Source organism: Loxodonta africana, chromosome 21 (assembly GCF_030014295.1).
Source record: "Loxodonta africana isolate mLoxAfr1 chromosome 21, mLoxAfr1.hap2, whole genome shotgun sequence".
Lineage (NCBI taxonomy): Eukaryota > Metazoa > Chordata > Mammalia > Proboscidea > Elephantidae > Loxodonta > Loxodonta africana.
The window spans coordinates 60,268,086-60,287,382 of NC_087362.1; the positions used below are offsets into that span (position 1 = coordinate 60,268,086).

The following is a 19,297-nucleotide window of genomic DNA, read 5'->3' on the forward strand; positions in this document are numbered from 1 at the left end:
TGAGACGAGTTGCACTGAACAGAACTTGGGGTTTCCACCTGGCAACACAGATGGACCAGAAGATACAGACCCTCTTCTTTTCACCACTCAGATCCAGAGAGGGCCCAATCTGGGCTTAATGCTGTGGGTCTCCCCATGGGCTGAATTTGTGAAAGAAAATTCTGTTGTTGTTAGCCACCATGGAGTGGCCCCAACTCGTGATGACACCATGCACGACGGAACAAAATGCTACCTGGTCCTGCGCCATTCCCACAATTGGTTGCAGATCAGACCACTGTGATCCCTAGGGTGTTTCACTGGCCGATTTTCAGAAGTAGATCACCAGGCCTTTCTTCCTGGTCCATCTTAGTCTAGAAGCTTCCCTGAAAGCTGTTCAGTATCATAGCAACACACAAACCTCCACTGACAGATAGGCGGTGCCTGAGTATGAGGTCCGTTGGCCGGGCATTGTACCTATACCTACCATATGGAAGGTGAGAACTCTACCACTGAACCACCACTGCCATATGTATAAGTGCAAGGAGAGATTACGGGAAAAAAAATAATACAGAAGGCTTTTAGAGTAAATGATAAGACACTCATCTACACTTATAATACTAGAAACAGATGAAAACTACAACCAGATATCATTTTAATAAAACCTATCTGAAGGACAGAGATCCAGAAGTGTGAAATACATTGTATGAGGAGGCTGTTAGGGAAACAGGCTTTCTCAGACACGGATGGGGGTGCCACAAACAGGAGGGCAACCACAATACCTTTCAAAATTTAAAAGGCATACATACTATCACAAAGAAACTCCACTTAGGGGAAATTATGCTGTATGTTTACACGCTGTACACAAAGAAGTGGATGTAAGTCATTGCAATCTTGTTTGTAATAGTAAACTCTTGGAAATGGCTTAAATGTCCGTGACAATGGGAGTTGTTCGTTGTATCAATGTAAAGAATTCTATATGTCCTGATGTAAATAAACAGAAAAAAAAAGTTACCATTGAATAGATTCTGACTTACAAAGACTCCGTGTGTGTCAGGGTAGAACTGTGCTCCACAGGGCTTTCAACAGCTAATTTTTTGGAAGTAGACCACCAAGTCGTTCTTCTGAGGTGCCTCTGGGTGGACTTGAACTTCCAACCTTTCAGTTAGCAGCCCAGTGCATTAACCGTTTGCACTACCCAGGGACTCCCTCAAGCCAGCAAGGAAGGTGAAATGACAGGTGAGCTTTGGGGCTCTCTCTGCCTCACAGGGCAGCAGCCCATCTCTGAACCCCAGACATGCAGAAAGACATTGCTGACGATAATTTCATCTCTTTTGTTATATCATTAATACTTTTTCCAGAAAGCTGAAAAGGCTGCCTTCCCTAATTCAGAGACTGTTCCCCAATAGTCCCTATTCCTTTAAAATATTGAACTGAAGGCAGTAATTTCGCTGGTCAGAGATTTTATTGACTTTTCTGGGGTACAGGGTAAAATAGGAGGACTATGAGTCCCTAAGGAGCCCTGGTGGTGCAATGGTTAAGCGCTCAGTTGCTAACCAAAAATTTGGAGGTTTGAACCCACCCAGCGGCTCTTGGGGAGAAAGACCTGGTGATCTGCTTCTGTAAAGATTACAGTCTAGAAAACCCCACGGGGCAGTTCTACTTTGTCACATGAGGTTGCTGTAAGTCGAAAATCGACACGACAGTAGCCAACAAAAACGAGTCCCTGGGTGGTGTAAACAGTTAACACGCTTGACTGCTAACTGAAAGGTTGGAAGTTTGAATTCATCCATGGGCACCTCAGAGGAAAGTCTTGGAGACCGACTTCCAAAAAACTAGCCATTGAAAACACTATGGAGCATAGCTCTACTCTGACACACAAGGGGTCGACGTGAGTAGGAATTGACTTCATTCGTTCATTCCATTCATTCAACAAATATTTATGGAGGACCGGGCAGTCTTCTACTTGAAGTTTGGCATATATCAGTAAACAAAACTGGTGACCATCCTTGCCCTCATGGAATGGATATTCTCTGGGAGGACAGGAAAAAATAAAGAGTAAACATAGTTGATTATACAGCTTGCTCCAAAGTAATAATTGCTATGGAAAAAAGGGCAAGTAGAGCTGAATAAAATGGAACAGAAGTTGCTGGAAAGAGGGAATAGGTGGCCATATTTAATAGGGTGGTCAGGGTGGCTCCTTTGAGAAGGCGCGAAGCCCTGAACAGCCCTGTGAAAAAGTCCCCGTTTCAAGGATGGTGCAATCGAAGCAGAGATGGGCTAAGTGACTTGACTGAGGTCACACTGCCATGAAAGAGCAGGGCTGGGATTCCAACCTACGTCTACTGGCTTGAGTCTGTGCATTTCATCACCTCACCATGCAAGAGCTGCACAGAGCCTGGAGATGAGGAAACTGAGGCCTGGGGAAAGACAAGGGAGTGGTCCAACATCATGGGGCAAGAGGAAGATTAGTGAATTCTCTGCTCACCAGGGAGAGGGGAGCCCTAGCCTGAGCTTCCCAAAAGGGCTTTTGGGTGGTACATGGAAAAACTCTTTTGTTGTTGTTACTTTAGTAGTTTTAATTTACTTGAATACATATTAGAAACAAATGCAACTACCACAGTGTTATGGATTGAACTGCATCCCCCCAAAATATATGTTGTAAATCCTAAGCCCTATACGTGTGGTTATAATCCCATTTGGAGATGGGTTTTCTTTGCTGTATTAAGAGGCCATATCAGTGTAGGCTGTGTTTGAAGCCAATTACCCTTGAGATACAAAAAGAGCAGATTAGGACAGAGAAGCAAGCAGTGTCGGGGGAAGATAGATGCCAAGCCACATGAAGATCACCAAGGAGCCGAGGAATAGGAGCTGAAGACACAAGGACCTTCCCCCAGAGCTGACAGAGAAAGGCTTCCCCTAGAGCAGGCACACTGATTATGGACTGCTAGCCTCCAAAACTGTGAGAAAAAAATAAATTTGTTAAAGTCACCCATTTGCGGTATTTCTGCGACAGCAGCACTAGGTACTTCAGATGCACGTCAAACACATAATTGGGCAAATGTTAGTGTTTAGGATGAACAATTTTTAAGTGAGTCATTTTAATGAAACTACTAATAAAAGCACAGGTGGAATGGGATTATTGCAAAATTTGGAAGAGTAATTCACAAAAGACTGTAGTTTGGGAAGTTCTGCCCTAGAGCGTGGCTTCCTTTCAGAGACAAAGAAGGACGTTTCTGGAGTCGCCTAGAAGCTCAGCCTCCTCACTCAGGGATTCCTACCCTGCTCCTACATTATCATCGCCAAGATCCTTTCCCTGCCATCCCTGCCTCACTGCCTGAGCTGTGGGAACCTTTTTTATGGACAATTTCATCTTCAAAGTGCTTTGGACTTGTTAATTGGCTGCTGCAGCCCTGCCAAGGATGATGGTTCACAGCTGAGCCAACTGGCAATCCCAGACACTACTGATGGGAGAGGGCTGATGCCAATGGCTTTGGGAAGACCTTGTAGGCTCGTGGATGGGCCTTACATGCCCAGGCTCTGGCTCGGAGTTAGAGGGGCCCGGGAGGGAATCCCGTCTCCACCACTTCAGTGGCTCTCAGGGAGCCTCGACTTTTTTTTTTTTTTATAATTTTTATTGTGCTTTAAGTGAAAGTTTGGAAACCCTGGTGGCGCAGCGGCCAAGTGCTATGGCTGCCAACCAAAGGGTCGGCAGTTCGAATCCACCAGGCGGGGAGCCTCAACCATTTTGTCTGTGAAATGGAGATGATAATAGAATTGTTGGGAGGAATCTACATAGCAAGGGGCTGGTGTGGGATAAAAAAAAAAAAAAAAATTTTTTTTTTTTTTAGCTGCTGGAAAAATGCGAATTCTTTTCATGTTCAAGTACCACTTCCTCTATGTGGCATTCCAGGATTCCTCACCATCCCTCCTCCAAGTTCTAGAAGATTCCCTTATAGCACTAATCAGTTCTCTGCCTTGTATTAGGGTAAATTGTGACCCTATCCTAGTCCTAAAGAGCCCAGGTGATGCAGTGGTTAAAGCACTCAGCTGCTAACCAAAAGGTAGGTAGCGCAAACCACTGGCCTCTCCCTGGGAGAAAGATGCGGCAGTCCGCTTCCGTAAAGACTTAAATCCTTGGAAACTCTACAGAGCAATTCCATTCTGTCCTATAGGGTTGCTGAGTTCGAATCAACTCAATGGCAGTGGGTTATCCCAGTCCTGAGCTCCTTAAGAGTGGGGCTTATGTCTGAGGCATCATTACATCCCTCTCTGTAGAAGCCCAGGGCTGACATGAAATTCAGTAAATGTTTGCATGCCCAAGAGGCAACATAGCGTAGTGAACAAGAACAAGGGCCTAGAGCCCTGCTCTGTGGATTCAGTCCAAGTTCTGTCACTCATCAATTAAGTGACCTTAGCCAAGGTACTTAAACTCTTCATGCCTCAGAGTCCTCACCTGTAAAATGGGGATAACTAATAATAGTACCTATGTCACAAATTTGTTGTGAGGACTAAATAAGTTAACATGCATAAAGTGCTTAGAACAGTTGCTGCCGTGTATGGAAGCCCTACGTGTTGTTGTTACGTGCCGTTGAGTCGGGCACCTAATCGTAGCGACCCTATGTACAACAGAATGAAATACTGCCTAGTCCTGAGCCATCCTCACAATCATTGTTATGCTTGAGCCCACTGCTGCAGCCACTGTGTCAATCCATCTCATTGTGGGTCTTCCTCTTTTACACTTACTACTTTACCAAGCATAATGTCCTTCTCCAGGGACTGATCCCTCCTGACAACGTATCCAAAGTACATGAGACGAAGTCTCGCAATTCTTGCTTCTGAGGACCATTCTGGCTGTACTTCTTCTGAGACAGATTGTTTGTCTTTCTGACAGTCTGTGGTTTATTCAACATTCTTCCTCAACACCATAATTCAAAGATATCAATTCTTCCTTGGTCTTCCTTATTCATTGTCCAACTTTTACATGCATATGAGGCAAATGAAAATACCACGGCTTACGTCAGTCAAGCACACCGTAGTCCTCAAAGTGACATCTTTGCTTTTTAAGACTTTAAAGAGGTCTTTAGCAGATCATTTGAATTCTTGACTGCTGCTTCCATGGGCGTTGATTGCGGATCCAAGTAAAACAAAATCTTTGATAACTTCAGTCTTTTCTCTTTTTATCATGATGTTGATTATTGGTCCAGTTGTGAGGAGCTGTGTCTTCCTTTTGTTGAGATGCAATCTACACGGAAGACTGTCGTCTTTGATCTTTATCAGTAAGTGCTTCAAGTGCTCTTTGCTTTCAGCAAGCAAGGCTGTGTCATCTGCATATTGCAGGTTGTTAATGAGTCTTCCTCCATTCCCGATGTCCTGTTCTTCCTCATATAGCCCACCTTCTCCGATTATTTGTGCAACATACAGATTGAATAAGTATGGTGCAAGGATACAACCTGACGAATACCTTTCCTGATTTTAAACCATGCAGTGTCCCCTTGTTCCATTCGAACGACTGACTCTTGGTCATGTACAGGTTTTTCATGAGCACAATTAAGTGTTCTGGGATTCCCATTCTTTGCTATGTTATTTATAATTTGTTACAATCCACACAGTCGAAAGCCTTTGCATAGTCAATAAAACACAGGTAAACATCTTTCTGGGATTCTCTGCTTTCCGCCAAGACCCATCCCACATCAGCAATGATATCCCTCATTTTTTTTTTCTGAATCCAGCTCGAATTCCTAGCAGTTCCCTTCAACGTTCTGCTGCAACCGCTTTTGAATAGTTTTCAGCACAATTTTACTTATATATAGCTGTTGGCTATTATTATACCAGCATCTAGCAAAGTGCTTTTTTCCTGGCGTGGCCTCCATAAATGTTTGTTAAGCTGAACTGAAAAGACGGTATCCCCTCTCCTCATGCAATACACACACCTGGCAGTTGCCTGAACTTCTACCATTCCCAATAAATTTTTTGGAGTTAAGACATTACGCTGTATTAAAATGTAAATTTTGTCATCTTCAAATATCAGCTGAACACTTGCTGTGTAAAAGGCTTTGTGCTGGAATACCACTATGCAGCCTTAAAATAAGTGAGGATGCTCCCAAAGCATATTGTTACCTGCAAAAACCAAAATATAAAATCATGTGTCTACTATCCTATCATTGATAGAGTAAACCAAAGCTAGGGAGAAAGACATATATATATATATATATGTATGTATATATGAGAGAGAGAGAGTACTTCCTTTATGTGGCAAGAGACCCAGGGGACTGGTCTCAGTGGGGCATCCAGGGAGGAAATATTGGTGACCAAGAAGAGGGATGACAGGGAAACTTCTTTTTCATTGTATATGCTTTTATACCTTTTGAATTTGGGATGATATCAAGGTATTACCTATTCAAATGATAAATACAATATTATAAAAGGTATTGTACTAAAGGGGTTGGAACAGATGAATGAAAGGAGAAAGACAACAATAATAAAACAAGCAGCAGCCCCAATGTCCAGAAGTGCATAATGGAAATCAGGAAAGTGGAATTTTAGTCTTGACTCTGCATTTAATTGGCTGCATTGTCACACTCTCTCTCTGAGCCTTGGTTTCCTTAGGTGCCAAATGAAAGGGTTGCAATAGGTGCTCCTAAGTTCCCTTCTTGCTCCATGACCCAAGAACTCTGCACTGATAGGTCATAAAACAAGTGTGGACAACTTCTCACCCCTCGTGAATGCGTTAGTCTCTGTTTGTATTAGCCACCTGCTGGCTTTCCGACGGCACTGGGTTTTACTGGGTTTAGCCAATGCAGGAGATCAGAGGTGAAAGGAGAGAGGTTGAGGTCTTTATTGCCCTGCTGGCTGCTTGCATGGCCACCTCTATGACCACAGTCCCAGCCAGGTACCTCTCTCACTGGGCTCCTGTAACTCCTGTAACACAGTTCCCTTCCCTTGTTCCTTTAGGCCTCAGGGTGGTAATGGCTTCCTCTGCTGCCCCCATATCCAGTGCGGGCTTCCCAAGCCCTACCACACCTCTGTAAAGAGTCCCTTCACTCCAGTGTCTTCACCACCTCAGTTGAGTATGCCTTTCATGTCCTGCAGAGCCCACCAAGCCTCAACATCTTGGCCAGTTTTCAAAAAATGGCCCTGATCTTCATTTTCTGGTGTCTTCTGCTGCTGCCACCTACCCCTGTTCTCTGTATGATGGTGTTGTCACCTCTGGCTTACACCTGGGAAGCCCAAGGCAGGTAGAAGGAAAGGATTCTGTGAGTGCTGGGGTGGGGGGTGGTTCATAATACATCCAAGTCTGCTTTAAAGTTCTTTTCCTCTTGGAGCAGGCCCCTCAAGGAAGAACTAATGCTAAAATGTGCCCAGGTTGGTAAAGGCACTAGGAACTCCATCCCCCAAGGAATGCCTGAAGGCCCACTGGGGGTGTTCAGCATAAAGAAGACTTGGAAGGAACATAATACATCTTCATATACCCAAATGGCTGCCCTGGGAAAAGTGATGAAATCAACCTATCTATGTCTACAGAGAGACTGACACGTGGTTCAACAAAAGTAAGAGACTTTTGTGAATTATGTTGAAATATAATGGCCTTTATTTTTTTTTTATGTGAGTCATGAGCCCTCCCAATCACTGGAAGTATTTAAATAGGCTGCGTGGTGATTCTTGCCTCTGTTAGCAGCCTGGGCTGGTGATCTCTCTGGCCCCTTCCTACTTGGAAATGCCATGATGGTAGAATTGGAGCTTTGAATTTCCTTTAGCCTCCTCTGGCCTCTAAAGAAATGACTTTCAGATCTACAAAGGTGTACACTACTTTCAGCCATGGGTTGATGGAACCCATACCCAGGTAGAAGAACCCAAAAGATTGTCAAGAGCAGGTGTCCTGGGTGTTGGCTTCCCGCCCAAATAGGTGGTTACCAAAGCTGAGTCAAGCCGTAGCCAGCGTCTGATGCTGCCCACATCCAGGTATGGCTCAAGGGAGCTATAAAGAGTACACTCCTTGGAAACTGGAGCAGATTCTAGCCGTCAGCTTTGATCTGGACCCGGGGGCAGGCTGGGCCAGGAGCCGGTTCCTTTGCTCCTCGATACTGGGCTTATCCATCCCCCATGGCCTCCTCTAATTCAAAAACCATCTGAAGAGTCTTTGGCTCTTCTTTGCCCTGGCAAAGCTGACTTGTCATTGTCAGCACACATGCCTTCCCATGAATACCACTTACCACTGTGGGCTTGGCGGGTAGAGATGAAAGCAGGAGGATTTTTTTTCATAAATTGTAACAACAAAAAGATAAAGGAGAGTAGATTTAAAAAATAATTACAACTATATGGTGATTATAATTAGCGGCAAATGTTTTATTATATGTTTTATCACAATAAAAATTATTTCTAAAAAAATCACAACTTATTTAAGTTATATAAATCAGTTGTAGTGAGTCATGGGCAACGCTATGTGTGTCAGAGTAAATCTGCGCTCTATAGGGTTTTCAGTGGCTGGTTTTCCAGAAAAAGATCCTTAGATCTTTCTTCCAAGCACCTCTGGATGGACTCTAGCCCCCAACCTTTTCATTAGCAGCTGAACACATTAACCATCTGTACCACCCAGGGACTCCACTTCTGTTATATGTTGTTTTGTTAGGTGCTGCTGAGTTGATTCCAGCTCATAGTGACCCTATGTGCCACAGAACGAAACACTGCCTGGTCCTGTGCCATGCTCACAATCATTGTTATGCTTGAGCCAATTGTTGCAGCCACTGTGTCAATATATCTCGTCTTCCTCTTCATCGTTAACTCTCTACCAAGCATGACAGCCTTCTCCAGGGACCGATTTCTTCTGACAATATGTCCAAAGTATGCAAGAGGTAGTCTCACCATCCTTGCTTCTAAGGAGCATTCTGGTTGTATTTCTTCCAAGACAGATCTGTTCATTCTTTTGGCAGTCCATGGTATATTAGGTATTCTTCACCAACACCACAACTTAAAGGCATCAATTCTTCTGTCTTCCTTATTCATTGTCCAGCTTTTGCATGCATACGATGTGATTGAAAATACCATGGCTTGAGTCAGGTGCACCTTAGTCTTCAAGGTGACATGTTTGCTTTTCAACACTTTAAAGAGGTCTTTTGCAACAGATTTGCCCAATGCAATGCATCTTTTGATTTCTTAACTGCTGCTTCCATGGGTGTTGATTGTGGGTCCAAGTAAAATGAAACCCTTTACAATTTCAATCTTTGTTTATCATGATGTTGCTTATTGGTCCAGTTGTGAAGATTTTTTGTTTTCTTTATGTTGCGGTATAATCCATACTGAAGGCTGTGGTCTTTGATTTTCATCAGCAAGTGCTTCAAGTCCTCTTTGATTTCAGCAAGCCAGGTGTGTCATCTGCATAACGCATGTTGTTAATTAGTCTTCCTCCAATCCTGATGCCCCGTTCTTCTTCACAGAGTCCAGCTTCTCAAATTATTTGCTCAGCATACAGGGTGAATAGGTATGGTGAAAGGATACAATCCTGACACACCTCTTCTGATTTCAAACCACGCAGTATTCCCTTGTTCTATCTAAACAACTGCCTCTTGATCTATGTATGGGTTCCTCATGAGCACGATTAAGTGTCCTGGAATTCCCATTCTTTGCAATGTTATCCATAACTTGTTATGATCCACACAGTCGGATGCCTTTGCAGAGTCAATAAAACACAGGTAAACATCCTTCTGGTATTCTCTGCTCTTAGCCAGGATCCACCTGACATCAGCAATGATATCCCTTGTTCCATGTCCTCTTCTGAATCTGGCTTGAATTTCTGGCAGTTCCCTGTCAATGTACTGCTGCTGCTGCTTTTTAATAATCTTCAGCAAAATTTTGCCTGCATGTGATATTAATGGTATCATTCAATAACTTACACATTCAGTTGGATCACCTTTCTTGGGAATAGGCATAAATATGGATCTCTTATAGTTGGTTGGCCAGGTAACTGTCTTCTAAATTTCTTGGCATAGACGAGTGAGCACTTCCAGAGCTGCATCCGTTTGTTGAAACATCTCAGTTGATATTCCGTCAATTCCTGGAGCCTTGTTTTTCGCCAATGTCTTCAGTGCAGCTTGGACTTCTTCCTTCAGTACCATCGGTTCCTGATTATATGCTACCTCTTGAAATGGTTGAATGTTGACAAATTCTTTTTAGTATAATGACTCTGTGTATTCCTTCCATCTTCTTTTGACGCTTCCTGCATTGCTTAATATTTTCCCCATTTATATTATATATGCATTTCAAAGATTAGAAGCTTGTGCCTAAAGCCAGAGAATGTTAGAAACAACTTAAACAAAAATTAATTAAAATATGTTCCTGAGTGAATTGTTTTGGAAGGCTGTTTTTTTTTCTTTTTTAATAAATTACTTTTTGTGGTTGAAAATATATACAATTTCTCCGTGTATAATGTAGTGACATTGACTACATTCTTCAAGTTGTGCAATCATTCTCACTCTCCTTTTCCAAATTATTCCTCCCCCATTAACATAAACTCATTGCCCCGTTTCCTATCTAATCTTTTGAGTTGCTGTCTTCAATTTGATCCCATATAGGTAGTTCTTAAAAGAGCACAATGCTCAAGGCAGACATTCTTTACTAATTAAGCTAAGCTAGTGTTTGATTTTAAGAAGACTTCGGGGGAGAAGCCCTGGTGGTACAAGGTTAAGAGCTTAGCTGCTAACTAAAAGATTAGCAGTTGGAATCCACCAGGTGCTCCTTGGGAACCCTATGGAGCAGTTCTACTCTGTCCTATAGGGTCACTATGAGTTGGAATCCACTCAACAGCACCTGATAATAAAAATAACAGGTATACATTGACAGGATCAAGACCAGAAAGTCTGAGATAAATTTCTAGCTCAAACTCAAAAATTAAAAAGAAAAAAGAAGACTTCAGGGGATATTTTTGGTTTAAGGTTTAAAGATTATTTCAGGGCAATAGTTTCCAGGGGTTCATCCAGCCTCAATGCCCCAGAAGTCTGGATTCCATGAGAAGTGAAAATTCTGTCTCCCATTTTTTTTGAAATCTATTATAACATTTGTATCCTGGCTAGACTAAATCTTTTCTTTCTGTATATTTTCTCAGAGAGCCTTTAAATGTAACTCACTGAAAAAGTCTTTGAATAACTAAGGATGTGAGGAACAACACTGCTTTATTATTGTGTGCAAACAAAATTAGGTCCTGGTCCTTGTATGCGTGCAAATGGCAATCATTCCCTTGTGGCCTCCCTTCACTTTGGGAGTCCCTGGTGGTGCAATGGTTAAGTGCTCAGCTGCTAACTGAAAGGCCAGTGGTTCAAACTCAGTCATGAATTGAATTATGTCCCCCCCCAAAATGTGTATCAATCTGGCTGGGCCATGATTCTCAGTATTGTGTGGTTGTCCCCCATTTTGTGATTATAATTTTATGTTAAAGAGGATTGGGGTGGGGTTGTAAGGCCCTTACTAAGGTCACATCCCTGATCCAATGTAAAGGGAGTCTCCCTGGGGTGTGGCTTGCACCACCTTTTATCTTGCAAGAGATAAAAGGAAAGGGAAGCAAGCAGAGACTGGGGGACTTCATACCACCAAGAAAGCAGTGCTGGGAGCAGAGTACATCATTTGGACCTGGGGTGCCTGCGTGGAGAAGCGCCTAGTCTGGGGGAAGATTGATGAGAAGGCCGACAGAGACAGAAAGCTTTCCCCTGGAGCTGATGCCCTGAATTTGGACTTTTAGTCTACTTTACCGTGAAGAAATAAATTTCTCTTTGTTAAAGGCATCCACTTGTGGTATTTCTGTTATAGCAGTACTAGATGACTAAGACGTTCATGGGAGAAAGATGTGGCAGACTGCTTCTATAAAGATTACACCCTTGGAAACTCTATGGGGCAGTTCTACTGTGAGGTGGAATTGACTTGATGGCAACAGGTTTGGCTCACACACATTCCCAGAATCTCAGGCATAGGCCAGGGGGTGTCACAGTGCAAGACAAGAAAAGCACTCGTGCTATTAGTGCAAAATGATAGAATGTGTTTTATGTTTTTCAGTGGGTGGGAATGATAAACCAGGGTGATGTGAAAGAGAGCTGCAGTCTCTCTGAGGAGATCTGACGGACACAGAGGAGCCAGCCCAGGGACAGAGCATTCCAGGTGCAAGTACAGTGGTGCAGTAGGTCCTGCCAACTGAGTTATTCAAGATATGAATGTTGATTTATTTGAATAGACAACCAGTCATTCACCAAATACTTAAAGAGCACCTACTACATGCTCTGGTGGCATAGTGGTTAAGAACTATGGCTCCAGTTCTACTATGGGGCAGTTCTCTGTCCTATAGAGTCGCTATGAGTCAGAATTGACTTGACATCAACAGGTGTGGGTTTTTTGGTACTACATGCCATGGACTGTTGAAGGTGCTTGGATGACATTATGCTGGAATGTTTCTCTGTGGAGGGGCCTCCACTGTATAACAGTGCTGCCATCTTTTGCCCCCACCGCCCCACACTTATTCCTGTCTCTCGGGTAGTGCCTGGGGTGAAGGTCCTCTTGAGAGCTGACCTGAATGCTCCCTGACACCGATGAAATATTTTATTTAGAGAGCACCTGCTCTCTAAAAAAAAAAAAAAAAATTATTTAGAGAGGGCCTGCTCCCAAGATTTGGCCTGTAGGTTTCCAGTGATGGATAATCTTCCTTCATTCTGGGGTTCCGCATTAGGAAGCTCATTTCCAGGCAATCAGAAGTTACATTCTTTATTATCGGCTATTATCAGGGATACAGTGATATTTTAGTCTTCATCGTCCAACTTCTCCCACTTTTTCTCTTGGGGTGAGAGGGGGAGTTGTTAGTTATTGGGCTCCCCCACCAGAAGACTGGAGTGATGAGTCTACAAGCCAAGCCACACCATGGATTGCTGGGAATCACCACAAGCTAGGAAGAGGCAAGGAGGGAACTTCCTGTAGCCCCTTCAGGCACGTGGCCCTGCCGACACCTTGCTTTCAGACTTCCAGCCACCACAACTGAGAGACAACAAATGCCTGTTGTTTTAAACTACCCGGTGTGTGGTACTTTTTTATGGTAGCCTTAGGCCTGAAGGAAGGAGCCCTGGTGGTGCAATGGTTAATTGCTTGGCTGCTAACCGAAAGGCGGGTAATTCGAACCCACTCGGTGGCTCCACTGGAGAAAAGACCTGGCAATTTGCTCCTGTAAAGATGACAACCTGGGAAACCTTATGGGATAGTTCCACTTTGTCATAGAGGGTCACTATGAGTTGCAATGAACTTGAAGGCACACAACAACAGGCCTGAAGGAGTCAGAAAAGAAGTGGTGTTACCAGAGCTGGGTGGAAGCTACAGTGGAGGTTGAGGAACTGCCCAACAGGAGCCGTGGGGGTGGGCAGAAGAAGGCAGCCATTGGCAAAATGGCCCCAGCAGTGAGGGAGGACTCATCCTCTGACCTCTCTCTCCTTCCATCTTCTGAATTCCTGCTTGTGCAACAGGAGGTGATGAAGTTTGCAGAGGTCAGCCTCCTGGGCACAGACCAGGACAGAGGAGGGAGAAGGGATCTGCGGAGGCCAATGAAGAATAACCAGCAATGTAATTTCAAAACCTCAGTGGTGGGGGGGCTTTAGAAACAACTCTTTAATCTGTACGGGACGGTACTAGATCCATAATAATTCCATTTTAATATAAGTGTTTCTCCCTTAGGATAACTTTCAGCATCTCCTCTCCTAAAATTATTTACAGATTTGAAGTGATGCATTTACAAACCAAGGGATGTCAAGGATTGCCAGCAACCACTAGAAGCTGGGGAGCCCTGGTGGCACAGTGGTTAAGAGCTGAGCTGCTAACCAAAATGTCAGCAGTTCAAATCCACCAGCTGCTGCTTAGAAATCCTATGGGGCAATTCTACTCTGTTGTATAGGGTGGCTGTGAGTTGTAACCAACTCGACGGCAGTGGGTTTGGTTTTGGTTTACCAGAAGCTAGAGTCCCTGGGTGGTGCAAATAATTAAGCACTTGCCTAATGGCCAAAAGGTTGGAGGTTTGAACCCACCCAGAGTGCCTTGGAAGACAGGCCTGGTGATCTGTTTCTGAAAGGTCACAGCCTTGAGAACCCTATGGAGCACAGTTTACTCTGCACACATGGGGTTGCCGTGAGTTGGAAGCAACTCAGTGGCAACTAACGACAACCAGAAGCTAGAAGAAACAAGGTTCTCCCTTACAGGCTCCATAAGCATGGGTGGAGGAGGCTGAGAATCTGGATTCCTGAAACCCACAGACAGCCCTCAACCTCCTTCTACTTTGTCTTAAAGGTCTTAGGTCTTTTGTTTATGTTTTTTATACAGGCAGCCCTGGTAGCGCAAATGGTTTGTGCTTGACTACTAACCTAAAAGGGTCCTGGTGGTGCAGTGGTTAAGCATTTGACTGGTAACCAAAACGTCAGCAGTTCGAATCCACTGGCTGCTCCTTGGGAACCCTATGAGGCAGTTCTACTCTGTCTTACAGGGTTGCTGTGAGTTGGAATTGACTCGACGGCAATTACTAACCTAAAGGTTGGCAGTTCAAACGCACCCAGTGGCTCTGCGGAAGACAGCCCTGGTGATCTGCTTCCTTAACAATTACAGCCGAGAAAACCCTAGGGAGCTCAGTTCTACTCTGTAACACATTCGGCTGCCAGGAGTCGAATTTTGGTTTTGTTTTCAAGCCTGCTATAAACAGCAAATACCACAGTGCATAAAGGAAAAGGCCAAAGTCCTTCTCCAGCTGGTCTCCCTGGCCAAGCCCACTCCCCGGAAGTAAGCCCTGTGACTGTTGGGGCCTCCTGTCTTGAGGTATCCTCTCACCCCATCTCCTTACAAACCGTTGATCTGTAGTCCTGAGGCTCCGACCTCCCTTCTTTACACCCGCACGCCCTCTAGTGGTGGGTGCTTGGCATAGTCCATGTGAGGACAGGAAGAGGCATGGCAGGCAGTAGGCGTGGCCTAGAGCCTCCGGCTTCCACAGGTAGGGATCTAAAATTTTCATCTAGACCTAGTCTCACCAAGGAACCCTGGTGGCACAGTGCTCAAGTGCTTGGCTGCTAACGGAAAGGTCGGTGGTTCGAGCCCATCAGCCGTTCTGCAGGAGAGAGATATGGCAGTCTGATAAAGATTACCCTGTGTTCTATAGGGTCGCTGTGAGTCAGAACTGACTTGACAGCAAAGGGTCTGGTTTTGTTTCTAGTCCCACGAGACCTTTCCGACCTCTGGGATGAAAGGGAACCAGGAGCAATGCTACCTGCTAAAAAACAAAAAAGACACCGTATTACAAGTGACTGACAAATCAAAAGCAGCCCTTTCACCTAGAGATAGTAGTAATAACCTTGCAATAATGGACCCCTGGTGGCGCAGTGGTTAAGAGCTCGGCTGATAACCAAGAGGTCCGCAGTTCGAATCCACGAGTCGCTCTTCGGAAACCCTATGGGGCAGTTCTACTCTGTCCTATAGGGCTGCTATGAGTCGGACTCGATGGTAACTTTTTTTTTTAAATAATAATTTACAGGACCATACTGATGATTGTGAAGATGGCACAGGACCAGACAACGTTTCATTCTGCTCTACATGGAGTAGCCATGAGTTGGAGCCAACTATATGGCAACTAACAACAATAGCAGATTTTCAAATGCAAATTCAAGAATATTGAGATGAGTTCGTATCAAGAACTCATTTTTGGAGATCCACCTGCAGCATCTGACACAGTTGTTATTTTCCTCCTTCAGGCAACGCTCTCTTCTCTTGGCTTCCGGTTTTACTCCTTCACTGGCTGTTCCTTCTCAGTTTCCTCCATCAACACCTGCTCATCTCCCACCCCTAAATGTCTGTTTCCAGAAGGCAGCTAGAGTGAGCCCTCAGGGCCTTCGCACAGGACTTCCACTGCTGGAACACACTTCTTCAAGGCTGGCCCCCTCACTTCCTTCAGGTCTTTGCCTGCATGTCCCTTTCTCCGTGAGGCCTCTTCCCTACCACCCTATTTAAAATTGCAACCCCTCTATCTCCTCTCCCCTCCTTAATTTTCTCTACGGTGCTCACCACCAACTACATGTATTCCTTGTTTAATGCTTGTCTCCCCTGACTAGTGCATCAGCTCCAGGACAGCAAAGGTTTATCTTTCGCTTACTGCTATATTTCTGCCTGACACATAGTATGCCCTCAATAAACGTTTGTTCAATGGTCACAACTTGGTAACTTTGCATGTTTGCTTTTTTAAATATACTGTATTGGGAGTCTTGCGAGGGACCCCCAGACTCTTTAAACCTGAGGGTCTAAAGCATTTTTCTAAAAGAGGATCGGTATACTTAATGCAGGTAACCACTGTGGTTTGCACTGATGTAACGTCCAATGCAACGGCAGGGTACGAAGACGTTTAGGGCGTATTTATTGAACGTATGACTCCGAAGTACAGTAGCAGCGTGTGGAGTATGAACGGGTGCAGCAGGTTGGTTGTGGTGCTAGACGGGGGATCTCCGGGGGATGCCCTGGCTCAGACACGGCCACCGTACATACGTCAGTGGAGACGAACCTCAAGCTGGTAAATTCACCGAAAAAGAGCCCCCCTTCAGCCCCGTGCAGGGGCCTGACTGCGCAGCCGCACAAGGAGCAGAGCCGGGCCTCCGTGGCCGCTGAAGGAAGTGGGCGGGCCTGCGCAGCCGCAGAAAGAGCCGGCGGCCCGGGGCTGCCTTCGTCCGCGCCGTTTAGTGCCCAGCTTAAGGCTGCTGGAGCCCCCTGCCAGCCGGACTGGTGTTGTCCCTGCGGCCTTCACCGCGGTGGGTGAGGCCGGCTCCGCTGCTCCAGCCTCGGGCCGCCAGCTCTCCTCCCTGGGCCTCCGCCATCATGCTGCTGCCCGTGTTCACTCTGAAGCTGCGCCACAAAATCAGCCCTCGCATGGTGGCCGTAGGGCGCTACGACGGGACCCACCCGTGCCTGGCGGCCGCCACGCAAGCGGACAAGGTAACCCGCTCCACCGCGCGGAGTCTGCGACCTCGGCTGGCTGGCCCCTGTGACCCCGCCCCCAGCCAGGGTTGCCAGGCGACCAGTAGCCAGCTAGTTGCTGTCCATCCTGCGAGGAGCAGTGAGGTCACACACAAACGGCTTGTCTGAGTAGTTAACTGTTCCTGATTGTCAGGCGCTTAGACTCGGGCAGTGTCGGAATCCCAGTACAGATAGGGAAGCTGAGGCCCTGAGAAGGGAAGGGGCTTGGTTAGGATTAACAGTGGTAGCTGACCCCGGAATCTAGCCCCTGGCCTCTTTCAGCCACTCGGGAATTTTTCCCACTGTCACACACTTCCTGTGAAGCCAAACAGCTTTACAGAAAAATTAACGAATACAAAGATCCTTCAACCAAATGACTGAAATTATACTCTTGACTTTTATCCATGTACATTCAGGTCTTTGCCCATAATTTATTCCCTAAACATAAGGTGCCAGCTGGTGTGCAAGGTGTGGGAGTCACAAAGATGAAAAAGACACAGTCGTTCAACATTCACTAGACTTTTATTGAAAGTTTGCTTTGTGCTACATATTGGGGATTTGAAGATGAAGCTGGAGTCCTTGCTTTTAGAAAATTTACAGTCCAGAAGGGCAGCAAAGAAAACAAATTGTGCACTGTGTTCTGATGGAGGCATGGAATACAGTGTAACCAAGGAGAAAAACTAACAGGTACAAAGCCTTGTTACATGAGGCCAAGGGCAGCAGCTCAACACAGGAGTGGTGGATCCTGGCTCCACCTATGAGTGGATTCCAACTCATAGTGACCCTGTAGGACAGAGTAACCCAAAAACCAAACCCACTGCCGTCGAGTCGATTCCAACTTATAGTCGACCGTGTAGAACAGGGTAGAACTGCTCAATAGAGTTTCCAAGGAGCACCTGGTGGATTTGATCCACAGACCTTTTGGTTAGCAGCCATACCACTTAACCACTATTCCACCAGGTAGAACTGTAATCTTTATGGAAGCAGACTGCCCCATCTTTCCAAGGCTGTAATCTCCATGGAAGCTGACTACCACATTTTGTGACCTTAGGCAAGATACTTAATAATAGTATCTGCCACACGGGGCTGTTAAGAGGATTAAATAAGTTAATGCATGTAAAGTGCTTGGTATCTAGGAACTGCTCAATAATTGTTAGCTGTTAGTATTTCGTTTTTCTTATTCCCACTTTACTGATTAGATATAGAGGTTCAGAACAGTGTCCGAGGCCACTTGACTAGAAAGTGGTGGAAATGAGACTAGAAAGCATGTTCTCAGACCAGGTATGGATTTTTTAAGCTAGCATTTGTATAATGCTTTATAGTTTTCAAGACACTCACCTATGTTGCATATTATCTCCTATGACACTCCTTGGGATACATAAGTAGAAAGTAATGATTCATTTTCATATCTGATATAATGGAGTAAAGCGCTAAGTGCAGTGGTACTTGACAGTGTTAGCTGCTGTTATTGTTAGGAGGCACTGCAGATGACAACATGTGACGACAGTTTTGAAGGAAATGGGGAAACAAGGTCTGCAGGTATCTGGGGTAAGTGCAGATACCTCCAGGCAGAAGGATCAGCAAGTGCAGAGGCCTTGAAGTGGAGATATGCTTGGTGTGTCAGGAGCACAAGGAGGTTGCTGGGGCTGGAAAGGTATGAGAGAGGCCATGAGGTTGCCTAGATGGCACAATGGTTAAGTGCTCAGCCGCTAACCAAAAGGTTGGTGGTTCAAACCCACCCTGCGGCCCCATGAGAGAAAGACCTGGCAGTGTCCTCCCGTAAAGATTAAAAAACAAACGGTTGCCATCGAGTCGGTTCCAACTCATAGCGACCTTATAGGACAGAGTAGAACTGCCCCATAGGGTATCCAAGGAATGGCAGGTGGATTCGAGCTGCCGACCTTTTGTTTAGCAGCCAAGCTCTTAACCACTGTACCACCAGGGCTCCAAGATTACAGCCTAAAAAACCCTTTGGGGGCAGTTCTACTCTGTCACATGGAGCTATGAGTTGAAATCGACTCAATGGCTCCCACTAACATGAGGTAGCCAGGGGCTAGATCATATAGGGTTTTGTGGGCCATGGTCAACACATTGGTTTTCATATTGGGTATGTTGGGAAGCCACTGAGAGTTTTGATAAAGTGGGTGTTGGGATCTGACTTGTCTTTTAGGTAAAGGATAACTCTGGTTGCTATGTGAAAATGTACTGCAGTGGGGTGTGGGGAGGTGGGTATAAGAGTAGAAGCAGGAGACCAGGCAGAGATCTCTGTGGAAGCTCTTACATTAGAATGTGGCCTGAGTGGGAAGCAGGAATGTTTAAATCTATGATA

General features: G+C 45.2%; 1 protein-coding gene across 3 annotated transcripts in view; it reads left to right on the plus strand.

The window, feature by feature from the left end:
* The first annotated feature begins 16,650 nt into the window (after nt 1-16,650).
* BBS2 (Bardet-Biedl syndrome 2) overlaps nt 16,651-19,297 on the plus strand; it is a 32,797-nt gene continuing 30,150 nt past the window's right edge. Inside the window, exon 1 of one of the 3 annotated variants that reach the window (XM_064274006.1) lies at nt 16,651-16,947. In XM_064274006.1, coding sequence (XP_064130076.1) covers nt 16,831-16,947 — 117 coding nt within the window. In that variant the 5' untranslated portion in view covers nt 16,651-16,830. The remainder of the gene's footprint in view (nt 16,948-19,297) is intronic. The other 2 variants (XM_064274007.1, XM_064274008.1) reach the window with 2 other exon arrangements.